The sequence below is a fragment of the Stylophora pistillata genome, chromosome 10, assembly GCF_964205215.1.
Source record: "Stylophora pistillata chromosome 10, jaStyPist1.2, whole genome shotgun sequence".
NCBI lineage: Eukaryota > Metazoa > Cnidaria > Anthozoa > Scleractinia > Pocilloporidae > Stylophora > Stylophora pistillata.
The window spans coordinates 10,172,633-10,183,653 of NC_142528.1; the positions used below are offsets into that span (position 1 = coordinate 10,172,633).

Sequence of the window (11,021 nt, forward strand, 5' to 3'; positions counted from 1 at the left end):
TTCCTTAATCGCCTTTTCCTTTTCTTTAATATGAAGGCACTGATCGGATTGGCGAATTCGCGTTTCGTTTAGTGTAATGCTTATACGTCCTATCCCTGGTAAGGCGCCTCTATCGCAGGCCTCTGAAAGACTCCTGAGTGACTTGGTGGAGCCATTTAGATCGAGAAATCAAAGCATTGACGCGGATGACAGAAGTTGGAACTCTCCCTCAATCAAAGGCTTTATGTTGAATGGCATAGTAGGGAAGACAGAAAGCTATGAAGTGTGTCCTTCCCTCATTACAATCGAAACCGATTGGTCATCACCATTGATTCTTATTGAAATCAGATTAAAGCAATAATGTACCAAAGCATTTGATGAAGTATTTTGAGCTACAATTATCGCAAAAAGTATAACGTGTTAAGAAACTTTGGGAATCTAATTTTTGTGTCTATGACAACAATAATAACTTCATATGTCATCGAGTCCTCAACGTACATATATCTTCTAGAGATCACCTATAGAAACATGGCGGCGTTAATCATCGCGTTCGAGCCTGTTCTGTCCTGGTGAAAGAAGCCAGTGATATTTGGCTGACGATCAGACTAGATCACTTTTCAGTGACTTAGTAACCTATTCTTGAGAGACCGATTCGGAGGAAACTTGAAAAACTCAGCGAGATCAAAATGAATTCTTATGACTAATAAAGCAGCTTTCAATTGAGTGTTGAAAAACCAAACCAAAGTAATCACCCGACCAATCATGATCAAAGGTTACATTTTCATTAACCAATGAAAACTCGAAATAAAACAGGCAACCTGCTTGAATCGAATCGCGGGAAAACACGAGTGATCAAGTTGGAATTGGTCTTGGTTTTGCATTTGATTGGTTGACATGGTGGCGGGCGCGAGTTTTCTGGACTAATCACACAGCGAATTAGAGCAAAACCAATGCAATCTAGGATCATTTTCGATGCTCAGTTGAAAACTGCACGCTCTGTATCGATGTTAGATCAGACTAACTAGTGTGAGTCAAGACTTGTGAATACAGGGAATGTACCCAAAATATCTAACGTACATAAATTTTCCAGAAATCACCGGCAGACACTGCATGTGCGAAATCGTCGCAGTCAAATCGTTGTTGCGATGGCTGAATATTCCAGTGATAAGTCCCCCAGACGAGCACAACATGATCGTACAATCTGTCCTCATTGCGATCAGAAGAGCTCCATGTACCAACATTGTGCGTGTTAGTGCCCTCGGCCCACCACTTTTGGCAGACATTGGCTAATTTTGAGTCGTCGTCTTCCATTCTGACAAAAGATTCACACGAGTATGGAAGCACATCTGTCTGACCGCTGAAGTACTGGACCACTGCTTCTCCAAAGCTATTGGGGGCTGTGGTTACGTGGAACCTACGTTTCAATCGTTTCCTGCAGTGGAATTTCAGCTGAGTGAAATTCAAGTGTGTTCTGAGCTCATTCATGGCCGTTTTTGCCAGCAACATGTTGTTCTTATGATACTTGCTGATAGCATGGTACGACCTCTCAAACAACAAGGCAACGGAACTGCGTCTTGAGCTGGCCATTACAAGGTTGGAAACAAGAAGCCAGCCTCCTGAAACAGCAAAAACTTCCTTACAACTTTGCTCATCGCCGAAATGTCTACGCCTCCGGTCTTGAACAATAGCAATATGTTTTTGCGGGTATATGCTCAGTTTGTGGGAAAATAGCGTTAGTTTGTAGTATGTAAATTTTAAAAGATGGCATCGTAGGGGGAAAAGGCGCTGAATTTGCTATCTGAAAAATGTGCCATTCGTTGGGCACATACAGGCCTAGGGTAGTCACAACCCCGGCGCCTTCGATATATTTATGCTCATAGATAGTGAGGAAAAGAGTTTTGATAAAGTATGTGAGGAAAAGAAACTTTTATGATTAGTCGTAAACTAGAAAAGTGAAAAACGATTTTTTCCCGAAAGATTCGCTTACTAAATAACAGGAGGGAACGAAAGCACAGAGGTTGTTTTAGAGGCAAGCGGAGGTCGATACTTAAAATTTCTTTTCCCTTGCGTTTGCTACATATCGTTAGTCTGAAGAGCCATGATGTCATTTGGTTTAAGATGCTTAAACACTTTCCAATAACCGTTGATGTCAGAGCAGGCCGGACGAAGTGTTCATTTCATAACACTTACTCGTTCAACTCGGGCCGAAAAATAATACACAATACATCTATCGCTCACCTCCGTCAGTTGACATGTCACAGTAGACCTTCAAAGGGCTTCCATTGTTTTCAGGGTCGATCCAGTACTCCCCATCTCCCATGGAGTCCCCTATGTCCAGAATCACCTTACATGAGCGAGCAGGATGCTGGGAACTTGAACCTTTCTTAGCTACCAAAAAATTATAAAGTACAATGCAACCTTCATTTGAAAATCTCTATAATGGAACCCTTTCTTATTTTTTGCCCCAATTCCACAATAATGTTCAAGAGTGCAAGGTAAGTTAAAATAAAATGGTATACGAAGTTGAGTAGGTGAGGGCGAGTTAAATATAAAACTGCCTGAGGAAACGCCAGAAATTTTAAATATTTTCCATCCACCGAAACGTTCATTCATGTATTTTTACAGGCAAAAGTTTAAAGTTTTAAAAGAAAAGGCACTCTTGAATGGAACCAGTCTTCCCACAAAATGACACCATTATAGTCGGGTGGGATGTTGGTCGCGCTTATTTCCTCGCCTTTGCTATTATCCTTGAAATCATGCCGGAATAATATAGAGGCCAGTATACATATTATACGAAAAATCCAATCACTAAATCCAATCACTAAAAAGGAAAAAAAAACATGTATTTTGCCATGATTATATGGCTCGTCAAAGTTTCAACAGTACTTACGTGTTTGACACCATCTTCCTCTGTATCTGGGATGACATTGAACTGCCGTTGTTTGTTCTTCTCGCGGTTCATGAGAAACATCGACACAATTACCCTAGTAGATAGATGAATTGATTCAAATTTTAGCCACACTTGGATTCAAAATGAATATACGTAATATGAAAACTAAACTTTTGACTTACCTCAATTGAGCCATAGTACGTAGATCCTTTCTTTCGTTTAAAATCACCTGGCCTCGTCTGTCGGCTTTTGCTGTTCAGCTCACAAACACGCTTACCCGTATCATTGCCATTGGGATGAACATTACACGACTTGCAACGTCGGTTTCCAATACATTTTAGGTGACACTCGAAATCATCAAAAACATCAGTTTTGTCGATGACATGACCGAGTAAGGCAAAATCTGTTAGGAAACATTTGCAGGTGGAAATTGTTGATGCAGAAACAAAAGAAACGAAAAATATAGAGAAGCTCATTGGAAGAGTATTACTTACCCACTTGAGTTTCTAAAACGCTTGCACAAAAGTCTCTGTTCGCCACTACGAACACCAGGAATACATTGAGGGTCACAAAGGCAAACTGAGTCAGCCACGAAGCGTGCATGTCGTTGTCAAATACTTGACAAACAGACGGCAAACAAATTTGGTCGTCGTCGCCTGTTGCCTGCGATACAGGAAGCTTAGCTTATTTATTATTGATCAATGATTTAATAAACCCCGCATGTAAGCGTCTCAAAACCAGTTGAAGAAAGGGTTCTAATTGAAACAACATTAAAACAAGCTTAACAACTCTGTGTAATTATGAAATAAAGGCTGAGAGTTTCGAAAGAAACTGTTTGGGGCTGCGTCGGTGGAAGTAACGAAATAATTTGGATATATCAACAGAGTTGAAATGGTAAATTGGCCACCGTAACGATTACAAAAGCTGACGTTTCGAGCGTTAGCCCTTCGTCGGAGCGAAGGGCTAACGCTCGAAACGTCAGCTTTTGTAATCGTTACGGTGGCCAATTTACCATTTCAACTTTTTTGATATATCCTAATTAATAGTCGCCACAAAATTAATCTATTTTAGCTATGAGAATTTTGGAGAATAAACTCGTCTTTGTCAACATCCTCACAATGGATTGGACAAAGTTGTTGAATAGGGGAGACTTAATTAGTTTATCATCGGCAACATCAGCTTGGTTCATGACGTGGCCACGTAAGGCGAAATTTGTACAAAATAATTCCATGTGTAAATTGTTGATGGCGGAACAGTGACCATAAAGCATAGAAGTTTATTCTGGGTTTATTACTTACCAACTTGAGTTTTAACACCGCTTGCAGCAAAGTCTTTGTTCGCTACAACGAGCAAACCCATTAGGAAAGTTTTTTTTCAAAAAAATCATAAATGCCAACTGGGTCCGTGACTAAGCTTGCGTGTTGTTTGCTTCAATGCAAATCTTTCTTGATTTTTACTTTTTTCAACTTTCCCGCAGATCATCACGTCGAAGCTGCTAAGGCCTTCGACATAGTTGACTGTAAGACGAAGTTCAGATTATCTTTTACTGATGGCAGATGAGAGCCATGCGCGCATACATTCAGTCTAAAACGCAGTCGGAGATGGAGTCTATGATTATTAGCAACAATCATAAAAACTCCTTATTTGTATCACAATGAAATAACGTAAGAGGCAAAACTATGCAAGTTTCACGATTTGACATTCTCCCCATCAGTTCTCTTTGTTATTTTAATTCTCAAAAAGAATCGACGTTATTGTGTGATGGGCACCAAAACGTTATTAGGGACCTTACGCAACCACGACGGCGACGGCAACGAGGACGTGGAAAGACAAGAGATCTAATTGGCAGAACAATAGCTCAGTGCGTGCGTTTTGAAACTTTGTACATTTCTTAGTCGTCCTATGCAAAACAACAACGTGAAATCGCCAAAATTTGCGTCGTCTGCGAACCGAAACCGCGACGGCAAATTATTTTAATGTCCGTTTGGAACTCAACGCTACTTTTATGCTGAAGTTGAGCTGTGGCGCCGTAGAAGACAGTAAGCTCCTGCAACCATTTTTGAAATTCTAACTAAGAGTAGAAATTCATTTTTTAATCGCAGTCTTTCTTGGCGTTGCCGTCCTGATTGCGTAAGGTCCCTATTATTATGTTGCTCTGTGAGTCTGCAAGGAAATCAGCTTAATCTACGTGCAGGATATGTCGTTGTTTCTTCTCTCGGTATCGATGTCTGTTTGTAAAGTAAACATTTTCTTGTACTCTCTGTTCACCGTTCCTTTAGCTTTAGCTTAACTTTAACTTTCCTATACCTTGGTATGAGTCACTCTGAAGGAAATCAGTTCATTTCTATCACTCGTATTCAAGTAATATAACAGGAAGACATTTATCGTTACCGCCGGACTGGCCATAGCAATCTTCGAGAAAGGCTGCCCATTTCAGTGCTAAGCAGAAGGCCTACCTAGAAGAGAAATTTAAAATAGGAGAACAGACTGGGTTCAAAGCAAATCTGGCACAGGTTTCTCAAGATATTTCATGCAAAACATGAAGATGGCGCCGCGGATTCAATGTGGATGAATTCCTAGCGCCACAGCAAATAAAATATTTTTTCTTAAGAATTGCGGCAAGGAAGGCACGAAATTGCTGATGAGTGGGACACTCGAGCTGTTGCACAGCATGAAGCGTGTTCCTCCACACGTGCCCGTGCCACATTTTTGAAGAGTGTCAGCTGATCCACCCGATCTCTTATGAATCTGTGACTTGTATGTAAGAAATAAGCCAACCAAGCTCAGCGTCCCTATTTTGCCTATAATATCCAGTCACTTTGAAATGGAATTGACAATCTTCTACTTGGACTCAAAAAGTCGTACGTTAAAGTGCACCTAAACCCAAAAATTTTTTTTTGCTTAACGAAATAAGCGTATTTTTTGGAGTATTTCTGTGCAAACATTTTTTTATTTGCTCAAATCTTTAATTGTCTGTGCCCAGTCAAAATACGGAAAATCGGCCGCCATTTTGCCCCACGGCCGAGTTTAAAGAGGAATGGCTCTAGCGGGTAATGTGACGTCAAATCGAGAACACGAAAGTCTGCATTTCACACATTTTCGCTTGTTTAGGAAAGTTGTAGTCGATTTTGTCCGAAAATATGCCGACTAAGTGTGTTATAGGAGGATGTAGCAACGTGCGAAATTTGCAAGAGGGTATCACGCTTCATACATTCCTCATACAATACACCTGGTCGGCATATTTAGGACAATATCGACCACAACCTTCCCAAACAAGTGAAAATGTGTGAAAAGCAGACTTTCGTGTTCTCGATTTGACGTCACATTATCCGCTAGAGCCATTCCTCTTTAAACTCGGTCTTGGGGCAAGATGGCGGCCGATTTTCCGTCTTTTGACTAGGCACAGAAAATTTAAGATTTAAGCAAATTAAAAAATTTTTGCTCGGAAATACTCCAAATATAAGCTTATTTCGTTAAGCGAAAAAAAATTTTTGGGTTTAGGTGCACTTTAAATTAATTGCAGACTTAGTGAGGTCGTGATCTTCATTGTGTATTACTATTTTCCATTTTTGTGAATATTGGGTCTATACCCCCGTCCAAGTTATCAGATATTGCATTCATTGATCAGAATCGACAGGCCGACTGACACCTGCCTTCGTCGCCTAGTGTTCGTTATTTACACCAGTGTCTTCACTAGAGCGACCTCGAGTAACACGGTAGTACTAAAGCAGCAAAAAGTGTCGGACAAAAGATGTACACAAAATTCCCTTTGCTCAGAAACGGGCAAAGAACTACAGCTCCAGCGGGGTAGAATAGGGGCAGATATAGCTTTTAAAATGATTATTAAACAAACATTTATAATAAAAAACCTTCCAGCATTGAGGTTTCCAAGTAGTAGTAACGATTACTACTCTTTTTTCAAGGTACAATTGGGCTGTTGAACGCTTGTCACGCAATCCTTACTCAGATTGAACATTTCAAGAGCAGCGGAGGGCACTTAACGGCAGTGGCTTGTGAAGTGAATAAATAATCCATGCCCTAATCAAGATGTTAAGAAAGTACAGACCACAGATCAGATGAGCTTTCTCAACGCTTATTTGTTGAAGCCTGGAAAAAACTGTCAACAGATTAGTGAATGAATATCCCCCAAAAACCATTCAAGCATAATTCAACGCTCCCAAAACGACAAATGTTGATCAGAATGAGCTTTTTAGTCAGATAAGTAGCGATGTTTCGCCTCCAAGACGGCCTGTTGTCTCTTCGACGAGCGCACCGTTGATATTCACCCCCAATAGGGTGACAAGGAATGGCGTGTTTTGACCTCGATGACACTTTTGTTTGGGGTCCTAAAATTTCTTTGTTTGAGTAGCCCAAAAACTTTACTGGAGTTATATGAAGAAGAAACCTTGTTCTTTCGCTGGATTGACTTGATATAACCCCGTGCCATGTACCAAGGTGCGATTTTACCCTCTCGATTTTGCCATTTTTTTGTCCGCCAAAATGAGTCAAATATCGAAAAACACAAACAATGCCCATAAATTAAGTTCGCAACAGAATCGGACAAATAACACTTCGGACTGTTTCGTAAATACGTGTTCTTTTCATTAAGACAATCAATGCGGTCACATTTACTGTTTTGTTTATTTTCAAGTGATGTTCAGGTAATGGGTTGTCTGGACCTTGTAAGGCTGACGTGACAGCCACCGAACCGATTTTGCCCACGTTCTTCCAAATCTATATTCTGGAAAAGTTTGGAGATTTTTCATTTTTTCATATTGCACACCTCTAGGCGATATTTCGGAATGGCCCCTCTTAACAAGGCGGCCGGAGAAAGAAAATTAGTTATTCATTATTTATAGCTGATTTATCCACCTTAGTTAAGTGGTAAGTAGGTCTTAACTCCTTTGTAAAAAGCTTTCATTTCATATGCTTTTAATACATCGTAAGAGCCGAAATAATGTTTTGCGACCAGCCAAAGATTTTCAAAAAAGATGCAAGACTTGATGTCGGCCTTCTCATTTGACTTGACAGAGGTACAAACTATCTTAAGAACGCTAAAATTTAAACTTTGCCTAACTTGCACTCAAACGTGTGTTTTTACCGGCATTTTTCATCATGAGTAAAATTTTTATATAATTACTTAGGAATGGTGGTCAGCGGCGCAATGGCGGTCAGTCGTAATTTTCTCGGCTCCACCATAGCCACTTATCTATATCTGTTCTGTTGTTTAAATCGCTCTTTAATTTATCTAAATACGCTCATTTTCTGTCCATCTTATGCCCTTGATGATTCTGGAGTTACAAAGACCACTAATGAAGTGGATTTATACCGTGCAAGTTGCTCGTCGTCGATGCGTTTGTTCCGCCATCTTGGATTTTCATCTTCAACAAGATCACATCGCTACTTCACTGCTCGGATATCTCATACTCCGAACTCTGTTTCTTCCTTTAACCTAACGAGTCTTCGCTTAACAACTAGTGGCGACATCAGCCCGAACCCTGGTCCACCAATTACGTCTTTTACAACAAATCGTCGAGCAGTTAAACATCGAAGCCATCATCATAGCCACCGCTCCAACGTTGTGCAGGTAAACCGCGTATCTGATCTCCATTTGAGTACATCGAACACTCAGCTGACCATGTGCACGTTAAATGCTCGTTCTATTTCAAACAATCCTGCACTGTTTGTTGATTATGTCGACGAATGCAAAGCTGACCTAGTTGCAATAACTGAAACTTGGTTATCAGACAACGACTCCGCTGTGTGCTACGAGATAACTCCTGCTGGCTATAAACTGTTACACTGCCCTAGGGGTGATCGTAGAGGTGGAGGTACGGCCCTCTTGTTCAGAGATAACATCAATGTTTCCAAGCTCGAAACTGTTTCAAGGATTTCCTTTGAATCTTCTGAATACCTTGTCTGCACTGGCTCCCTACGCTTTCGACTGGCAATCATCTATCGACCGCCGTACTCTGTTAATCATCCTGTGACTGTAAACTGCTTTATTGACGAATTTTCAGAGTACCTTGAATCTGTTATCCTATCTAACGACGTCCTGTGTTTAACTGGCGATTTTAACATCCATGTTGATGATCACAATGATTCAGCTGCTTGTCGCTTTTGGGATTTATTGGAGTCAATGTCTTTAACTCAACATGTGACAGAACCAACGCATGAACTTGGTCATACACTAGATCTGGTAATTACTCGAACGTCAGACAACCTTATTAGCGGTCGACCATCGCCTGACATTCTATTTTCGGATCATCTAGCGTTACTTTTCAAATTGAAAACACCTCGACCACCTCTCAAAGTTGGGCGTGTCTCATTTAGGAAGCTGCGATCAATTGATAAGTCTGCTTTTGCGGATGAAATCTGTAACAGCGAGCTTCTTCAAACGGATACTGAAGATCCTGACGAGCTTGCCGCCTTATTCAACAACACATTGCGTTCCCTGCTGGATCGGCACGCTCCTGTTAAGCAAAAGAATGTTACTATTAGAACTCGTGTTCCATGGATGAATCATGAAATTATATCGGCTAAACGTCAACGGAGGAAAGCTGAAAGGAAATGGAGGGCTTCTAAAGCACACATCGATTTACTATCCTACCGCGCAATGAGAAATCGAGTGACGTTTTTGAGTAACGAGGCTCGTAGTGCATACTATACAAACTTCATAACTGAGAACAGCACGGACCAGAGAAGGTTATTTAGAGCAAGTAAGTCCCTGCTGAATTTATCAAATGGTCCTGGCCTCCCACTGTCGACTAATGATTATCAGTTGGCTAATGATTTCGGAAAATTCTTTGCTCAAAAAATTGCTGATATCAAGTCTGCTATTGCAAACCAGAGCCGCCTTCCTGTCACCATTGACGCTGCCAGTACTGTGACTGCTTCCTGTTTTTCAGAATTTACTCTCCTGTCCGAATCAGAGGTGTTTGATTTAATCAAAGCTTCATCAAAGAAATCTTGTCTTCTTGATCCTATTCCAACCAAGCTTCTTACTGACTTCGCCGATGTGCTACTACCTCCGATCACGAAAATAATAAATCTTTCGCTTGATTCTGGTTATTTTCCACGCATCTGGAAAAGTGCTCTAGTACGGCCGCTGCTGAAGAAGGATGGATTACCTCTTGTTTTTAGGAACTACAGACCCGTGAGTAATTTGGCATTTATCTCAAAGCTGGTTGAGACTGTTGTTGCCAAGCAGCTACAGCATTATCTGAATGGCAACAATCTGTTCCCAGTGTTTCAATCCGCCTATCGACAGAACCACAGCACAGAAACTGCACTCCTTAAGGTTACGAATGACATTCTCCTTAACATGAACAGTCAACGTGTTACTCTGCTTATTCTGCTCGATTTAAGTGCTGCCTTCGACACAGTTGATCACGACACCATGCTACGTCGACTTGAGTCATCATTTGGTATACAGGGGAAAGCCCTCTCCTGGTTTACGTCCTATTTGTCTGGTAGAACTCAACGGATCATGATTAACGATTCGCTATCGGAACCTTTTAAATTAGAATGCGGTGTGCCTCAAGGTTCCTGTCTGGGTCCGTTATTGTTTTCGTTGTATACGAGCAAGCTTTTTGAGATCATTGAATATCATTTGCCCACGATTCATTGTTACGCTGATGACTCACAGGTTTACATCTCATTTAGTCCCAACGACAGAGCTGAACAACTTGCTGTAATGAGGAGTATGGAGGACTGCATCAGAGACATTCGTCTTTGGATGTTGAATAATGATCTTAAATTAAATGACGACAAGACTGAATTCCTTATCATTGGCACATCACAACAGCTGGGAAAGCTCGACAATATCAGTATACGTGTGGGCGACTCAGACATACACCCCGTGCCAATTGCGAGAAATCTTGGTTCCTGGTTTGATTCAAGGCTCTCCATGGCAACACACATCACGAAAATTTGTGCCTCTTCATTTTACTACATTTATAATATTCGTCGGATCAGAAAGTACCTTTCACAGCAGTCAACTGAAACTCTTGTCCATGCATTCATAACGAGCCGCCTGGACTATTGTAATGGCCTATTATATGGATTACCGGACTGCTTGTTGAATAAGCTGCAACAAGTACAGAATGCTTGTGCCAGACTGATTCTTAAAGAACAGAAATTTTGTCATATT

General features: G+C 40.9%; 1 protein-coding gene across 1 annotated transcript; it reads right to left on the reverse strand.

Moving 5' to 3' along the window:
- LOC111343197 (uncharacterized) lies at nt 1–4,437 on the reverse strand. The gene is made up of 6 exons (XM_088735135.1): nt 4,168–4,437; nt 3,364–3,532; nt 3,052–3,272; nt 2,870–2,963; nt 2,218–2,367; nt 1–1,595 (listed from the first exon to the last, which is right to left on the reverse strand). The coding sequence occupies exons 2-6, from the start codon at nt 3,470–3,472 to the stop codon at nt 1,048–1,050; spliced, it is 1,122 nt and encodes a 373-aa protein (XP_088591261.1). The 5' UTR covers nt 3,473–3,532; nt 4,168–4,437; the 3' UTR covers nt 1–1,047.
- Between the last annotated feature and the right edge of the window lie 6,584 nt (nt 4,438–11,021).

Bases quoted from the DNA above. Each gene is read 5' to 3' on its own strand.
- LOC111343197 (XM_088735135.1), bottom strand. From the start codon at position 3,472: ATGCACGCTTCGTGGCTGACTCAGTTTGCCTTTGTGACCCTCAATGTA. The intron at 2,964-3,051 runs GTAAGTCAAAAG...TCTATCTACTAG, and splicing joins CGTACTATGGCTCAATTGAG to GGTAATTGTGTCGATGTTTC. The intron at 1,596-2,217 runs GTGAGCGATAGA...TTGCTGTTTCAG, and splicing joins TGACATGTCAACTGACGGAG to GAGGCTGGCTTCTTGTTTCC.